Source organism: Apodemus sylvaticus, chromosome 11 (genome assembly GCF_947179515.1).
Source record: "Apodemus sylvaticus chromosome 11, mApoSyl1.1, whole genome shotgun sequence".
NCBI lineage: Eukaryota > Metazoa > Chordata > Mammalia > Rodentia > Muridae > Apodemus > Apodemus sylvaticus.
Genome location: NC_067482.1, coordinates 6022487 through 6041802, shown reverse-complemented (window position 1 = coordinate 6041802; position 19316 = coordinate 6022487). Strand labels below are relative to the sequence as shown.

Here is a 19316-nt window from a genome sequence, read left to right as displayed (position 1 = left end):
GTTCTCTTTCTTTGTTGGATCTTTGTGTGGTTTTGATATCAGTGTAATTGTGGCTTCATCTGATATAGTTGTCACCAGGGAGGCTCTGCTAGTGTATGACAAATACAGAGGGGGACACTCTCAGGCAGCCATTGAACTGAGCACAGGTCCCCCAACAGAGGAGCTAGAGAAAGGACCCAAGGAGCTGAAGGGGTTTGCAGCGCCATAGGAGGAACAATGATATGAGTCACCCAGTAGCCCCCAGAGCTCCCAGGGACAAAAACCATCAATCAAAGAATACACAGGGAGTTACCCATGGCTCCAGGAGCATAGGCAGCTGAGGATGACGTTGTTGGACATTAAAGGGAGGAGAGGCACTTGGTCCTGGGAAGGCTCTATGTTGCAGTGTAGGGAAATAACAGGACAGGGAAGCGGGAGTGGGTTGATTGGGGAACAGGGGGAGGGGAGATGGGTTAGGGGATTTTCAGGGGGAAACCAGGAAAGGGGACAACATTTGAAATGTAAATAAAGAATATATCTATTAAAAACTTTAAAAAAAAAAAGAGTTGCTACAGGGGTGGGGCTGGTGAGATGGCTCGGTGGGTAAAGCAAAGTTTGCTGCTCTTACAGAGGACCTGGGTTCAATTCTCAGCACCTACACAGTGGCTCAAACCACCTAACTCCAGATCCAGATGCCCTCTCTTGATCTCTGCAGGCACCAGGCACACACGTGGTATGCATGCATGCATGCATACAGGCAAACCACTCGTGCTTCCAGGGTTCTCACCCTCTGCCTCTATATTACCCCTTTCAGCTAAAACCAGCCTGAGTGCTAGTAAGGGAGTGGGGCATCCCCAAGCTGCGTGACACTGGGCAACAGTGTCCATGAAGTGCCATCTGTACTGCTCTGTAACATAAACCCACAAGTCTATGCTATGAAATGAGCCTGCAGGAGCAAGTCTCCCCAACAAGGCAAGTGCCTGCAGAGCCCCACTTAGAGGAAGTGGAGACCCTGCTTAGCATGGGAGTGCCCAGTCCACTGACTAGCACCTAAAGGGAAGTTTATGAAAATGCTAACCCATATATAATGTTAGAGCTTGCCTTACATGTATTTTAAAACATTTCTACTAGTAAACATAATAGTACACAAACAACTTTTACCTCCTGAAATGACCTGAAGGCAGTTATTTTTACTCTTATGTAAATCCTTCTAACTACCTTTCAGACATCACTAATGGATTATCCTTTGATCACCTTTCAGACATCACTAACAGATCCTTCTCTAAGCCTCTGGCTATCACTGAATTATGCTAATGTGCCCATCACAGCTCAACTTCAAATTCCCTCAAGGCAAATGCAGCTCACTATTTACAGTTCTTTTTCTTTCAACATACTGAGTAAGTCCTGCTCAGTATCTGCTCTAGAGTTTAAATGATCTGGGGCCTCATGTATGAATAGCACAGTGAATTTTATGGTGCTTATATTTCACAAATGCTTGCCCCAGACACAATGATCATGAAAGGAAATGCACTAATCACATGGTGAATTCACATCCAGACATGATCCTCCCAAGGCAGTGTGCATCTGAAATAATAATTTATGATGCTCTGCTTAGCACTTTTTAGACGGCCTTTAGGGTTAACTGTTCCTCTTTGTATTCTTTTTCTTTCTTGCTCCCCCATCCCCCATCCATTTAACCCTTCCTATTCTATTATTCCCCTTTCTCCCTTTTTGTATGAAATTCTCTCAAAACAAAAAGGCCTCCGCTTGCCAGGTGGTGATGCACATGCCCTTAATCCCAGCACTGGGGAGGCACAGATCAGGACAGCCAGGGCTAACAGGGGAACCCTGTCTCAGACAACAAACAAACAAACAAAATAACAAAAACAAAACCCAAAAAAGCAGTCATTAAAATTACAAGTCTCCCAACTAAAAAGAAAGCCCAGGGCCAGATGGGTTTAATACAGATTTCTACCTAGTACCCAAACCACATAAAGACTCAGCAAAGAAAGAATTTCAGACCAATTTGCCAGATGAACATTGATGCAAAAAATTCAATAAAATACTTGCAAACCAAATCCAAGAACACATTAAAAAGATCATCCACCATGACCAAGTAGGCTTCATCCCAGAGATGCAGGGATGGCTCAACATACAGACACTGGTCACCATCATCCCCCTTAAGCAAAGACAAAAACCACACCATCATTCCTAACACACAGAAAAGGCCTTTGACAAGGTCCAACATCCCTTCATGATAAAAGTCCCAGAGAGACTAAGGATATGAGGGATATATCTCAGCATAATAAAGCCCACAGCCAACATCAACCTAAAATCAAACCATTTCCACTAAAATCAGGAACAAGACAAGGCTATCCACTCTCATACATATTCACTATAGTGCAGGACATCTCGCTCAGCTCAAGCAGTAAGATCCAGGAGATGTAAACAGGAAGGAAGGAGCCAAAGCATTGCTGTTGGCCGATGCTGTTGGCTCTTAAACATGAATAACCCTAAAAACTCCAGCTGGCGTCCCAGCAGCTGATGGTCATTTCCAGCAAAGAAGCACAATACAAAATTAAGTCACCAAAATCAGTCGCCTTCCTATAAATGAACGACAGACTAAGAAAGAAGTCACAGAAACAATATCCTTCACAATAGCCTCAAAAAGTATCTGGGGGTAACTCTAACCAATTAAGTGAAAGACGTGCACAGTAAAAATTTTAAGAAAAGAATTGAAGGAGATATCAGAAGGTGAAAAGATTTCCCATGCTCATAGATCAGAAGGACTGATTTAATGAAAATGGCTACCTTACAAAAGCAGCCTACAGAATGAATGCAATCTTTACCAGAATTCCAACACAATTCTTCACAGAATTTTTATTTTAAGTTACATTTTTATTTATTCACTTACTTATTTCTGTTTGAGTGAGGTTCCACCCTCACTTTTATCAAATATAGATTCTTTTCTCATACAATATAACCTTAGTATAGTTCTTCCTCTCCTCCGCCCCATTCCTCCCCACCTCTCCTCTGGATCCACACCATTTCCCTCTCTCAAGAAAGGAACAGGCTTCTAGGAGATAACAACCAAACAGGCCAAAATAAAAAAAGATAAAACAAAAACTATCAAGGTGGGCAAGCCAAGCCAAAAACAAAATCTAAAAAGCCTCAAGAGAAGGCACAAGAATCAGAGACCCTCTCATTTACACATTCTGGAGACTCATGAAGTACTAAACTGAAAGCTATAGAATATATGAGGAGGATCTCATACAGATCATGGGGCTCCGTGAACTCCAAGGGGAGGGATTTGCTGGAGACATCTCATTTAGACTGTCTTCACAAAAACTGTGTACACAGACAGGGATGTAAACAGATCTGTGCCATCACCCTTCACAAACCTCCAAACGGATCAGGAACCTCAACATAAGACCCGACACACAGAATCTGATAGAGGAGAAAGTGGGAACAGTACTGAAGTCACCTGCACAGAAGAATCTCTGAACAGAACATCATTACACAGGCACTAAGACCAACAATGGATAAACAGGACCTCATTGAACTGAAAAGCTTCTACTTGAGCAAAGAGGCAGACTACAGGATGGGAAAGGATCTTTACCAGCTACAAATATGATAAAAGGTTAGTACCTAAAAATTATAGAGAATTTAAAAAATAGACATCAAGAAAACAGATAACCCAGCTTAAAGATGAGGCGCAGAACTAAGCAGAGAGTTCTCAGATGACGAAACACAGTGGCTGGGGAAGCACTAAAGACATGGTCAGCATATTTAGTCATCAAGAAAATGCAAATCAAAACCACTTTGAGGTTTCATCTTATACCAGTCAGAAAAGCCAAGAATAATAAAGACAGCTCATGCTGGTGAGGGTGCAGGGAAAGCAGACATCCGTTGCTGGAGGGAGTGAACGTGTACGGCCCCTGCGGAAATCAGATGGCAGTGCCTCCGGAACCAGAAGTAGATCTACCTTCTCATCCATGTTCCCTGCTGCCTGTCCATAATAGTTAGAAATTAGAAACAGGGCTGGAGAGATGGCTCAGTGGTTAAGAGAACACACTGCTCTTTCAGAGGTCCTGAGTTCAATTCCCAGCAACCACATGGTAGCTCACAACCATCTGTAATGGGATCCAATGCCCTCTTCTGGTGTGTCTGAAGACAGTGACGGTGTACTTATATAAATAAAATAAACCTTAAAAAAAATAATGTGCCTTGTTTTTTAAAAAAAAGAAATTGGAAACAACCTAGATGCTTGTTAGCTGATGACTGGGTAATGACGTGACACACTGACACAATGGAATGGTATTTGTTCTTAAAAAGTCAGATTTAAAGGTGAACATAAGGAGCTAGGGAAACGCCATGTGGAGGCAACCCAAATTCCCATAACAAAGAGTGTCTACGCCTTATATGTGGATACTGGCGTCTATGCCTTATATGTGGATACCGGCGTCTATGCCTTCAGTGCGCATGCTACCATCTGCCTAACCACAGAGGTTAGGTGCCTGACTCCAGAGAGGAGAGGATCTCCCTAGGAAGGGAAACAGAATATACAGCGATGGAGAGACAGGTGATGTGGAAAGAAGGCTCCAGCCAGATGATTGACTGGAGAGAGGGATGATGGGAGTGGTCAGAGGGACCACAAGGAGGGACAACTGACACTAAGGGCCACATATGGAGTCAGACAAAAACTCACTACTGCAGAAGCTTCCTAAAACACAGACATAGATGAAAGAAATCTAAGTGGAGTCACCACATAACTGTAGAGAAAATGCCAATAGACATCTTTCATAACGAAGTCAAACCTCCCAGGTCAGCACTAGGTTACAGCTAGGTGAGTTGTTGGCCCAAGGGGCCTTATGGGAACTCCCACATCTCAGGCTATTGCCAAACCAATTGGCTGTTCTCCAGTAATTCATGGTAAGACACTATTGCTAAAGAGAACACTTATTGATTCAACATGGAGAGGTTGAACTGGTGCCTAGCCAGAGGTATCCCCCATATTGAGTAGTGCTCAGAGTACTGGAAGATACTCTGCATACTGCCAAAGGTGAACACAAATCCAGATACAAACCTTGTGATCTCTCAGTGAGCTGACTGACAGACACACTGGCAAACACTTGGGAGTAAGCAACCAATGTGTGGTTGGATTCAAGGCCCTTCCCATTAGATGGAGCCCATGTGTGGCCCCTGGTCATGTGGCCAAGAACTTGATACTGAATCATGAGCCGGGGGAGAACCAAACATTACTGTTCTGCTAAGGAACATAGCAATGAAATAACTCCTAAGGACATTCTGCTCTGCTCACAGATCAGTGCCTCACTCGGCCATTATCAGAGAGGCTTTCTCCTGCAGATGGGAACTAATACTGAGGAGATTGTGGTCAGTGTGCAGAGAGACACCTTGGACCATCAGTCCTAATGAGATGACATCATCAACACCCTCCCCTCAGGGCTTAGGATACTGTGTGGAAGAGGAGGCAGAGAGACTGTAAGGGCAGAGGTGATGTGTGACTACAGGAAACAGCGGCTTCCAGACACAACAGGAACTCAGACACTGTGGCGGCATGCACCGGGCCTACACGGGTGCAAGTCAGAGGGGCGCCCAGCGCCAAGAAGGGGAGCGGACATGGGCTCCTACCCCTATGCAAGGAGCCCTCTCCAAGTGACAACCACTTACAAAGGAAAATGCACTTTCTCTGTGGAGTGTCATTTGGGTACACGAATCACACTTCAGGGCAGCTCCCACGCTCAGCAGGAGATGGCCAACACAGAACCAGCTCTCTGGTGGTTCATAGACTTATTGTCCATATTTGCTTTGTTTGGGCACTTTTTTTCTTACTGGTCTTTTGCTTGCATATTATCATTTCTGAGTTTTGTGGGGGGGTTGTATCTTTTTTGTGTTTTTTTGTAATGTGTGTGTGTGTCATAGCTTTGTTTGTTTCTGTCCTCCTGGTTGGGTTTTTTTGTATTTTTGCTTGCTTGCTTGTTTGAGAGAGAGAGAGAGAGAGAGAGAGAGAGAGAGAAGTTGGGTGGGTGGGAGTGGGGGAAGAGCTGGGAGAAGTGGGGGAGAGAAAATTGTGATCAGAATACATTGCATGAAAATTTTTTCAATTAGAAAAAAAAGAACCACAGTCAGTTAGTGTAACAATGTGCCTACTTCTTCAATAAAAAAGATGGATCCAGGAACAGTGCAGCACACAGCTGTAATCCCAACACTCAGGAGACATGAGGCAGAACATGACTCCGAGGCTAACTTGGGCCATACCAGAGACACTCGCTCACAAAAAATTGGCATCAAAGTCATCCTAGCATAACAAATACGCATGACACTTGCATTTTTTATGTAAATCCAGAAAATTTCGTTTTTCACAACACACCAAAGGAGCTGGCAAAAGAAAAGCACGGTCTCACCTTTAGTGTGACGTCACAGAGCTCCCCGTTCTCATAGAAGCCCAGGAGAGAGCCGTGGAAGTCCTTCCAGGCTTCGTTGGCTTCGAAGATGAAGGAGTCATCGCCATCACACTCACTGACGGAGGACCTGTTCCTCGCCTGCTGAGGCTGCTGCTGCTGCTGGTGTTGGCGACGCCCCTTTGTCACGTGACTCCTAGCTTGCTTCCCATTGGTAGATTCTGAAGCCATTTGCAACACTCTTCTTTTTATCTAGCTCTCTTCTGAAACATCCCATTTATTCTTTTTTTAGGGGTGAGAAGACAGATGATGGACGTGGCCACTAAACTTCAGACATCTTTCAAAATTCCTTCAATTTCATGATACAGTTTGCTGAAATATTTTTTAAAAAGGCAGCAAAACACAAAGATAAGATAAAAGGTGTTATTGTTGATTATAATCAACACAACATATGCAACTACACTGGTCATCACTAGAGAAGCCCTGTAGCTTTATAGCAAACATCACCTGAGTCACTTCATTTAGCTACACCAGTGAAATTACACCTTTAAAATTCAAAAATAACTGATGGGCATAACTTCAGAAACATGGGATCCACTGGCTTCAAAAATAAGCTAAAAAGTTTAGATCTGGAAACTTTCTTTGTAAACTCGGGGCAAAAATCAAAGATTATTTTACTGAATTAAGTTCTTTTAGATTCTGTTAGACTGAGTCCATCACTTACAAACTGCTTAAGCCTTAGTTATTTCTTCTGGGAAACAGGTATATCACTTAGAAGAATATTTCAAGAATTAAAGATACAGAACCAGAACCAGGAAGAGTTGAACTGCAGTGCACAGACCTTACTGTATCTGCATTTCCACATACAATTTATTACTTACATACAAGTCCACACTTAATTAATAGTTGATGAATATTTGATGAATATTCATGTCATTAACACATTCTAAAGGATTTTAAGTTAAACCATCTGCTACCACTTCCTGGCTGGGATCTTTTTAGAAGGTTCTCCTAACCTCGGTTTCTCTATCCATGAACAGGACTACCCTGAGGGTTGCAGGAAGTGCAGTACTGGACTTCAGAGACATGTACAAAATGGTAAACTATGTTGCGGACGTTTGTGTGAGGGCAGAAACTTGGACTAATATGCAGCTTTGGGGAATTAGACACACCTTAACCAGAGCACCAAGTCTATGGAGGTCTTTACTATTCTTTTTTTTTCTTAGCTTTTGTCAGACGCCAAAGCAGGAGATGTAAGATAATGGACTGTAGTTACTAATGTGTTCTTAAGTTTCTGTGGCACACACAGCGTGATGGTGACCACTACGAGGTCTCGTCTTCCTATGACCCCCTTGCCATGAGACAGTAACCAACCTCCAAGCTACAGACTGTGGGAAGGTAACAGGGTGCTGCGCTCTTGATTACAGAGATTTCAGCCCATGCAGTCAGCCTGTAAACAACCCCTAGGACCTGAGGAGGCCTCTACTTGATGGTGAAAAGTGAAGGCCCTCAGCCACGCAGCTAAGAAGAAATAAGTTCTAGAAGCAAGGATTTTCCATGCTGAGACATGGGAATAAAATTAACTCAGTAGACCAGGCTGGCCTTGAACTCAGAAATCTGCCTGCCTCTGCCTCCCAAGTGCTGGGATTAAAGGCATGCACCACCACTGCCGGCTGACCACTTTTAATACAGCTTCGGACAGACTTACAGTGAGATAAGAAATGTGTTGTTTTAAGTCATTAGGTTTCTGTATTTGTTATGTACACAAGGCACAACTGTAGTTTGGATCTCAGATACCACCCAAAGACCCACATGTTAAACGGTCAGGTTGGCAGACTTGGGTACTATCGGGAGGTGGTGACGCCTTTGAAAAGAGGTGGGGGGGCCTCACAGGGGAGTCAGACTGGTACGGCTCGCCTCTGAAGATGCTGGGCTACTGGAACCCTAGGCGATGTGTCCTCCCCTTGTTTCCTGACCACTGCAAAGTGAACCGTTTCCACTATTTACACTTCCACCATGCTGCGACGTGTCCTCCCCTTGTTTCCTGACCACTGTAAAGTGAACCGTTTCCACTATTTACACTTCCACCATGCTGCGCTTGCCTCCTCAGAGGCTGAAGGCACCAGGACCGAACAAGGATGGACTGAACTCTCTGAAACCGTGAGCCAAAAATCAGTATTTCTTCCTTAAAGCTGGTGTTTTGTTCACACCAAAAGCTACCACAGAAACTTTGTCAATATTCTAACATGTATCAACAACCATAACAATGGTGTGTATGTATGAGTGTATGTGTGAGTGTGCATGTATATGTGTGTGAGTATGTATGTATTTGTGTGAATGTGTGTGTATAGGAGTATGTGTATGTATGTGTGTGGGGTGTGTATGTATGTGTGTGGGGTGTGTATGTATGTGTGTGGGGTGTGTATGTATGTATGTATGTGTATGTGTATGAATGAATGTGTATGAGTGAATGTGTATATGTGTGTGTATGTGTGTGTGTGTGTGCATGTGTGCATGTAGACGGGAGGTCTTACATCAGGCATCTTGATGCTTTCCACTTCATTTGTGAGAGAGAACTCTGAATGAACGTGAGGTTCACAGTGACAGCTTGGCCGTCTCTGTCCTCCGCACCACAGCCCCTGGCCTTTACGTGGGGCGCAGAGGAAGGAAGCTCGTGTCCCCATGCTTGTGCAACAAGCATTTCACCAACCACCAGCTTCCCAGCTCCCTGTGGCCGCTCTCTTTAAGTTCCCACTCCTAAGTCGAAATCCTAGAGCCAGGGCGTGGTGCACACCCACAATCCAAGCACTGGGAGACGGAGGCGAGGTTACTGCTCTGAGTCAGGCTGCACTGTGAGGTCTGATCAGAAGAAACAGAAACGACAGAGAACCAAGAGAAACAGGTAGTGCAGTCAAAACGTTCTTTCTGCAAGAGCCCATGGCGGGTGGCTTTGAGGGCCATTTGTATGCGATCACCGCTACTCAGTCTCCAAGCGAGATAAATGAAGGGCCAGAGATGTGTTCCAACAAAAGTCTAAAATGCATTTGGTGGTCACAGTTTGGTTGAGCCATAGTTTGTATATACTTTGCAAGCAAGATAACCATCTTTAATTTAAGCTAAATCAATCCTGGTCTAAAAATACTGAAAGAAATTTACCAGAAACAAGTAACTCAAAGGTTTTAAATGGAAACTGAACTTCTGAGCAGGACAGGCTCTTATCCAGCTCTGCTCCACCCTGCTCAGGGTGCAAATCGTGTGCGTGTTTAGTGTAGCCAGGGTGCAGATGTATTCCACCTGCAGTACTTACTTAGTAGATATCATGGAATCACAGCACATGTGTTCCGGGCAACCCATGTTCAGTAGTCTAATGCTGTGTTCACAGCCTACAGAACTACTGCTCTGTGTGCTGTGGAACTGTCATCACACGAGCGTGGTACAAGGCATTCTGGAAGAACAGAAGGGACTGCATCTAGGCACTCTGATTATAGCATGTGTATCTAGTTACTCCGTCCCATTAAATGATATTCATTTATTACAAGTAAGTTCCACTGATGGTGGTGGTGGTGGTGGTGTGTATGGTACAGAAGTCTAGCATGTGCTATGGCACGGATTCAGACATCAGAGGACAACTTTGTAAGGTGAGTTCTCTCCTTCCATCTTTCTGTGGATTTGGAAGATCAAACACAGGCTGTCAGGCTTGTTTGTCAAGTGCTTTGCCCTGCCACATCATTTTGTCAGGTGCACTCTTTATAGTAAGTATCTATGTTCACATACACACACAAAAAAAATATCTACTTGGGGCTAAATACAATATATAGCCTCGGGTATCTATTGGTATGCACTCACTGATAAGTGGATATTAGCCTAGAAGCTTTGAATACTCAAGACATAATCCACAAATTAAATGATGTCCAAAAAGAATAGATGTCCCTGGTTCTGGAAAGACTCGGTGTAAGAGTATAGGGGAATTCCAGAACAGGGAAGTGGGAAGGGGTAGATGGAGGAACAGGGGGAGGGAAGAGGGCTTATGGGACTTGCGGGGAGTGGGAACCCAGAAAAGGGGAGATCATTTGAAATGTAAATAAAAAATATACCAATAAAAAAAGAATCTTGAAGAAAAAAATATCTACTTGGGGCTAAATACAATATATAGCCTCGGGTATCTATTGGAAGTCCTAAGATACACTGCCCAAGAGCATCGCTATCTGTAACAGTCTCAAAGGATAGGACAACAGAAAGGGGGTTATGGAAGAAAGGGAAAGCTGAGGTGGGGCCATGGCTTCAAAGAGGGAACAGAGAGATCTAAGCTATTTGAACGGGACCATGCCATGTCCTCACTGTGGCATGTCTGTCTGTCTCTCTGTCTCTGTCTCTCTCTCTCTCTCTCTCTCTCTCTCTCTCTCACACACACACACACACACACACACACACCAGCTAGGGCCAAAGACAGGTGAAATGTGAATTATCACTGTAAACGCCTAGTCCTGAAGCCACATGCAGTGGGAACTGGGTGAAGAGTGCATGGGATTTACAATTTGTGACTAATGTAAAGTCTACAGCTATCTTAAACAGTGCCTTTGAAATCAGACAAGCATTCATAGCTTGGATCAAAACCCACTTCCAAGTATAAGCTTCATATAAGAAAAGCCCATGTAAGTGTCAAGACATAAATACACGAGACAGAAGTGAGGTGTGACCAGACTAACATTTTTTTTTTAATGCACAGAAACAGCGAGGTCATTAAAAGATATAGACTTCAACATGAAGAGGTCTCTATAGGGTTCAGGAGAATGCACTCAGCATCAGCAGGACAGAAGGACTACAAGCTTGAGGACAGCCTTGGCTCCCTGAAAGTTCAAGCCCAGCCTGTGCTACATAGCAAGACCTGATCTTAGTTAAAAACTCAACTTAGGGGCGTGGGCTGGTAGTTGGGCACTGCTTAGGATGTGTGCAATCCCAACACCAGGGGGAAAGAACCCCTAATGTAACCACCAGCCAAATAGACAACAGACAGAAGCTGGTCCCTCACCTTCTATCTGTTCCTGACCAACATTAACTAAAGTGGAGTTAGGACGCAAACATGACCTTGACCCAGGAACAGGGCCTGCTGCAACCCTATGGGACAGGGCCTGCTGCAACCCTTGCACCTGGGACCGGAGGGGAGGAGTGAGGGAGGAAGAGGAGGGAACACTTAAGAGATGGAAGTTCTCTTTGATGCAATAATGGGAGGAATTAAAAGGCCCACCCTACCTGGAAGGGAACAGAACTGTCAGCATTAGTGTGACTGTGCATATGCAACCTCCTGTGCAAGTAACAAACCACACAGAACCAGAGAGAGGCTAAAGATTGAAGGGAAGGAAAGGGAGCCCGGAACACGCCCTTCACTGTGGTGGACATGACATCACAAGTCATGCTCACAGTTCTCCTGGCCTTGAGGAGGAACAATGAGTTTATCCTACTGGCATCAGAAGAGGAATGGCAGAAGTATATGCATTTACACTTAAAAAGAAGTGGCCAGGAGCCTGTAGGATCCGGATCCTCCTCTTCCTCCTCCCATTCCACACCCCACCCCATTTTACCTAGTTTAGCTATAGAGACACTGTGGTGAAGGCACCCAAGTTTAGCTATAGAGACACTGTGGTGGAGACACCACAGTCACCATAGTTAACTGTAGAGACACCGTGGTGGAGTGCCACACCAACCCCAGTAGAATCTGTGTGACAAGTTCCACAGACTGAGGCTTTAGACTTCAAGAGGAGGAGGTCTCCTGGAACCGGCTGTGGAACTCTCAGCCGGAGCAAACATATTGAGCTGTTCTCATGGCATTTTCTCTGTTTTGTTCTCTTTCATTCCTTTTCTTAGGTTCCTGGTAGCCTCGACCGTGATCTTAAACAAGAATAATGGGTATGAAACCACCCCTAGAGATGGGGGTCACTAGCCTGGCCTTATCTCTGGGGAAACCAACGCTTTTTAAATCACTTACAAAATTATTATAATAGATAAAAACTTTCCCAATGATAAAATGTCATATGGCTATACATGTGTCATCATGTAAGACCCGAAAAATGAGGGCACCTCAGTAGTGCCCCATGCTTCTGAAGACGACACCCATATCACTCACAAGAAACGGTCTTGATACAATAGCAGGAGTATTTTTATTCCAGAGGCTCTGGGGTCCACAGTTGTACACCGTGCAGGTGTGGGACAGCTTTTTTTTTTTTTTTTTTTTTTTGGTTTTTTGGATTTGTTTTTTTTCGACACAGGGTTTCTCTGTGTAGCCCTGGCTGTCCTGGAACTCACTCTGTAGACCAGGCTGGCCTCAAACTCAGAAATCTGCCTGCCTCTGCCTCCCAGAGTGCTGGGATTACAGGCGTGCGCCACCACTGCCCGGCGGGACAGCTTTTATAAGTTTACAACAAAGCTCTCGAATCACAAGCCAATCATTGCTTAGCATCGAGAGCCCGCGAAGTGCGAGCCAATCGATTTGTACCACTCCATAGTTTTTAGGCCAATCAGTTTAAATTAATGAAGCCCGGGCTTCATTAATAGTTTCCTATTTTCTTGGAGGTCTATAGCTGCATGAACTCCTGAATGGGGTAATGGCATAAGCAGTTTACAGAAGCAAGATAAGCAGATAATTAGCTCATTTCCAGTTACCTTATGGGGCCAGGATCACACCTACTCAAGGCCTTTTGCCTAGCTCTTAACAAAGGATGGGCTCTGGAATGCGACCTTTCACCTAGTTTCTAACAAAGCGGGTTCAAGGAATATGAAGTGTTTGGGGCTCCTTAGAAGGCTGTAGTTAGAGCTTCTTTGGAGTGAGACAGCATTTTAAACTAATGACTTCTTGGGGTCATTAGAGAGTTAGACTGTATTTTCTATCTTTTCAATGTAGGTAGGTTTTGGTATATGGTAAAGAAAGCCTTAATTAGAATTAAAATAGTTTAAATTTATGCCTTGAAAATGTATTTAAAAAAATCAGGCATTAGATGTTAAATAATAATTAACCACATGGGGCTGGAAAGTTAGCTCAGCAGTTAAGAGCACTGACCATAAAGATTTATTAACCCGTTCTTGGGAATATGCCACTAGCCTTGGACGTCCACCCTAGTGAATACATTCTTTTAGAATTGTTATATTTTGATGATTTATATTATTAATAATGATGTTACCTGTTCTGTTTGTGATTCACTAAACATGTAGTTTTAGAGTTGTAATGCTTGAATGATCTCTGTAGTTTACTGTGACAAATGATTTGTGTTGGTATTAGTGATTGTTTCACTGGATACGATTTCTAAGAGTCATGTTTGGTTTTTAGTGTATAAAATCCCCTGCTTGAGAGCTGCAAAATACACTCAGATTCAAACTGCCTCTGTGTTTGTTTTTGTTTGTCACCACCAAATACTTACCCACTTAGACTTCGAGGACCCTCATCCCAGGGACCCCCATACCCAGCTGGGGTGGTCTGTGGCAGTGGAGACACCCTAGTTTAGCTGTAGAGACAGACACTGTGGTGGAGACACCCTAGTTAACTGCACACCTAACATAAAGGCTGGTAACACTGAAGAGGTGATGGGACAGGAGAGAACATGCCGTGCTTCAATGGCTAAGATTAGGAGATGAGGCTGAGACCTGCACATGGCCTTTGTCCCCAGGAGGCCCGTTTATGTCTCATGACACTTGTAAGGGGCACCTAGCACTAGTAAGTTTACAAGGTCACAAAATATAAGATAAACATGAAAAAAATTAGCTCTATTTCTATGTACTACCAATGCACAACTGGAAAGAGAAGTTTGAGAAATTCACTGCTTCCTTATGGTTTGGGAGAGGGAGATACTTAGGTGTATACACTGCTAGCATTTAGTCTAGGCTCCGCCCCACAGTTGCCTGGCAACAGCCTAGCATGCCTGACTCACTGTAAAAGGGGATGCTGGGCCCCTCCTCTCTTCTCTTGCCTTCTTTCTCAAGCACTGTCCTCTCCCTACTGCTGCTCCTCCCTCCTCCTCCTCTCTCCTCCCCTCTCCCCTCTCTCTGCCTTTCTCTACTATTCTCTCAACTCCCCTCCCCATGCCCTGAATAACCTCTCTTCTATGTGGCTGGTCCCTCGGGCGGAAGGGATGCCTGAGCATGGGCCCGAGGAGGCACCCGTTTCCCACACACCTCACCGCACCTCCACCGAACATATTCCTTCTCTCCTATCTTTTTATAAAACACAACAAACGCCCAGGAAAGCATGCACAGGACCCACACGTGAAACATTGCTGAAGCAAATCAAAGAAGAGCTAAAGAAACAAACGCTGCCACAGTTCCCAGGCTAGACTCCACATAGTAACCATGACTGATTTGGATGTAAATCAATTCCAACAGAAATCACACAAGAAGGTTTTATAATGAAGCCAGAATACATAGAACGCTTTTGAAACAAGGTTTGAGGAATCACAACCTGTGAATATGACACACATCTGTGAACACAATGGCACACACCTGTGGACACAATGACACACACCTATGGACACAGACAATGACACAGACCTGTGAACACAACCAATGACACATAACTGTGAACACAGCCAATGACAGACCTGTGAACACAATGACACACACGACAATGACACACTTGTGAACACAGTGACACACACCTGTGAACACAGACACCTACCTAACAAACACAGCCAAGTGTGTATGTTAAGCTCATGTTAATATGAAAATTAACAATGGATCAAAGAATATGATGAAACTAAACACATTGACTATACATTATATACCACACACATACAAAACTTTACAAAGTCATGATCTATGTTATATATAGTACATAAAATACTATGTTACATAAATGTAGTTACAAATAAAATTATAGATCTTTCAGAAGAAACCCTAGGAGAGCTTCATGGGTAGGTAACCACAAGTTTCAGCTCTCAGACATAAAAGTTCTTAGATATACAAAAGAAAAGTTGCTGAAGTGGACTCCATTAAAACGTAAAGAGAACCTGTGGTCTGGGAATGTGGCTAGGTGGTCAGTGCCTGCATACATACACAGTATCCTGGGGTTCAGGTTTGGGGCATGACATAGCAGTAAGGAAGCCTTGCATTATGAAAGAAAACACACACACTTTAGCATGAAAAAAAGTCTATGAATTATGAATTACCTCATAAATATATATGTCAAATATATAAAGAACTTGCAAATTCAATAAAAATAAGTAAGCCAAAAACCTAAATTAGATATGAACTCAGGACATATCACCAGTGGAGATGGCAAATACCACACAGAAACCTATTCAGCATTACTATTGTTAGAGAAATAAAATTATGAGAAAAATTCCACCACACAGTAATTGGAATGGCTAAAATAAAAATATTAATAATATTAGCATAGTTTAGAACTTACTGGAGAGTCAGAAAGTAATCCCAGGAATAGAGAACTGAGGTGGCCTGAAGCTAAACAGCTTCTGCAAGGCAAGGTCAAAATGGTATGAAGGGGCAGCTAAAGACACAGGAATAATCTGCCAACCATAATCTGATAGAGGATTATTATCTGGAATCTTATAAAGAGCTCTAAATACCAAAACCCTAAGTCAACCAAGCACCGAAGGGCTGTGAACTGAACTGACATAACGAAACCCACTCCTCTGTATGCTAGCAAAAATTACTTTAAAAATTATCAAGTGCAGATAAAGAAATGCCTGAACCTTTTCAATATTACAGGTGGGAATACAAAACAGTTCAGGTTAATGTGTTTTTGAGAATGTTTTTATAAACATATAATATGACCAGTCAAACCAATTTACCCCCGAGAAAGGGAGAAGGTACGTTTGCTAAAAAGTTTGATAGCTGCTCTATCACAACAGTTAAGACCTAGAAACAAACAGAATGGTCTTGGGATGTGTGTAACCCCATGGCGACACACCTGCAGGGTGGGACCGGAGTCCACAAGACAGGGAACCCACCACACCTTACCAGCCCACTTACAAATTCTCAAAAGAGCAGTCAGTGGCCAGTGACAGCCGAGTAGTCTACAGTTAGAGTGGAGAGGGTGTGGCTAAAGGGGTGGCAAGGAGGTTTTGGAGATGGAACTGTCATGTACCCCGACTGTTACAGAGGTGCAGATGGGTACACCAAAAACGTCAGCTTGACTATAGGATAAAAAACTAAAACAGAAGAAAGACAGTAGCATCCCAACATATCCATGACACAACCGAGAGAGAGAGAGAGAGAGAGAGAGAGAGAGAGGGGGGGGGGGGGAGAGAGAGAGAGATTGAGAGAGAGAATGTGTGTGTGTTCACAGGCCACTCTACTGCGGAGTGGATCAGTCACGCAGGTATGAAGGCTGAGCATCACCCTGGAAATATAGCAGTCGTGTACACTACCAGCAGCAGCAGCAGCAGCACAGAGACACCATCCAGCCACTGTCCAAGGTACTTTATACACACTTAACTAGCACTACAACTCTGAGCCATGAGGCTGCTTCTGCCCTACTTACACATGAAACTGAGAGCACTGAGAGCAGAACCTACCACCACGGTGGTGGCAAGATTCAGAGCAGGCAGCAGGGAAGGCCATCTGTGGGAAGCCATTAGAGACCCTCACTTTGGCTAACAGGGCAAAGGCCCTGAGAAAAGCAAACAAGAGCCTCTCCCAAGGGCATAGGTTTAGCCATTGTCTCGAGATAACTGCAGAATAATCCTGCCTGTGTCAACACCGCTGACTCCGGGTATCTTCATCAGATAACCTCATCTCCTGCCGTAAATGCCAGGAATACCTCTGCCCCTCTTTGTCCTTGCCTTGGGGTACGCCCCTCCTGAAAGCCTTAAAACCTGTGTACCCCAGAACATTAAACGAGGCCTCGACAATTGAACCCCTCTCTGCCTGGCCTCGTTCTTTCTCTCCCCCCTTTGACCCTCAGGTAGCACCCCTTCGGAACCCTGGAATAACGGACCCGCCGGACGGGTTACAGCCATCTTCCATTTCCCACCATTCTCCAGCACAGGACACTGCAAGTGAGAGAACTGCAGAGCGACCCGTGGGAACTGAAGCCCCCGCCTCACCTGGGTCAGGCTGACCTGTCCACCCAGCCTGGGGTCATCCCCCTGGAGAATGGGAGGAGTCAGAGCCTTGACCCTGCTCATTAGGCCCATTCTTCCTCATTGTTTTATTCAATTTTGTAGAATAAATGTGCAAGTACTTGAGCCATTTGCTGGGAGGAAATAATGCTGCAGCCAGGCTTACATAACACTTCATTATAAAGCCCTCTCTAACCTCTGATGGTATGTGTGTGCTTCCTTCAGTGAGGCTTTGAACATCTCTGTTTGTCCTTTTGTTTGTGTTGTAGATTGACTTGAATAACACACATTAACATCTTTTTTGTTTTTTGTTTTGTTTTTTTTTGTTTTTCCGAGACAGGGTTTCTCTGTGTAGCCCCAGCTGTCCTGGAATTCACTCTGTACACCAGGCTGAACTTGAACGCGAACTCAGAAATCCACCTGCCTCTTCCTCCCAAGTGCTGGGATTAAAGGCATGTGCCACCACTGCCTGGCTTTGTAGTAAGCCACCTTTGTTCATTCGCCATTACAAGATGGCACTGGCCGGATGCAGCTCCCTGGTGGTAAACAACTTTAATACATGCGCAGTATACTGTATATGTTATCAAACTTATATGTTAATGAAGAATTCACTTAGTTCACCAATTAGGAAGCGGCGCACTATCTATCTTCTGCAGATGAGGCTGAAAGGCTATATAAGGGCGGCTGGGAGAGGGCTGGGGCCCCAGTAAGAAGAACAAAGAAAAAGTCCTGAATAAAGCGTTGCAGAGAAGAACCTGGTCCTGTTGGTTGCGTCTTTCCTTGCTGGACAGGGTTTGGCGCAAGAAGGCTTAACATCTTATAAGACAACAGTTTTGCATTGTTTCAGGGGTGGAGGTGAGGATTCAATCCTCGGTCTTGTGTTTGCATGTGCTTACTATGCCAAAGAGCTATATGCCCAACTCGAAAGGATATTTTAACATCTACGTAGTTACCTGAGTCCTAAGTGATTAACTACCATGGACTTTTGTGGGCTGGGATACCCGACATAAAAACTTGGTTAAGTCTTCAATCATAACTATTAGCTCAGCGATTCTTCTTTTCTCCAGTACATGTGTCACAGGTAATAGAGTGAACATATAGATATATGATAGACAATGTGTGATAGATGTAGATGAGTGAGATAGATAGTAGATACAGATGATAGACACAAAAATATGTAGATATAGACAGGAAGGTAACAGAGATAGAGATCGATGGGTAAATAGGTAGATAATAGCTGGCTCTATCATAATATTGCTCTTAGTACCTCAATATTACAAGAGCAGGGATCACTGCCCTATCTTCATGTGTAAATTTATGCACTGCCATATCAAGTATTAGAATATTCATTACTCTAAAATTATTTTTAAATTTGAAGTTCGATTTAGACTAGGCACAAGAGGTTGAAAATGTCTGAAATCAGTAGAATGCACGCCACACAAGATGAACAAGTTTGATATCCAACACCCACATAAAATATCAGGTCTATAGCAAGTCAACTCAGATTCCCAAGCTCCGGATTCAGAGTGAGGTACTGTCTCAGAAAAATGAAGTGGACCACAACTGAAGGACAACATTCACTTCTGGCTTCCACACACACCGACACACGTGTGTGCCAACATATACATACACACACACAGCTGACTATGGTAGTACCGATGTGTAGTCACCGCAATAAAGGCAAAGACAGTAGATCCCTGGAGCTTACTGTCCATCCGGCCTGACCTGACTGTCAAGCTGCAGGTACCAGTGAGGGAGCCTGTCTCAAAAACATGGGGAAGGCTCTTGAGGAGACACTTCTGGCCTCCAAATGCATATGTGCACAGCAGCGGGGGTGGCCTCCAACGTTACA

At 44.1% G+C, this 19316-nt stretch overlaps 1 protein-coding gene across 3 annotated transcripts in view; it reads right to left on the bottom strand.

Moving 5' to 3' along the window:
- The window catches only part of Klhl8 (kelch like family member 8), a 52381-nt gene that overhangs the window by 20878 nt on the left and 12187 nt on the right, over window positions 1-19316 (bottom strand). For all 3 annotated transcript variants that reach the window (XR_007980211.1, XM_052198899.1, XM_052198900.1), the window contains exon 2: window positions 6405-6773. Coding sequence is in view for 2 of the 3 variants with exons in the window: in XM_052198899.1 (XP_052054859.1) it covers window positions 6405-6632 (228 nt within the window). In the remaining variant the exon portion in view is untranslated. The remainder of the gene's footprint in view (window positions 1-6404; window positions 6774-19316) is intronic.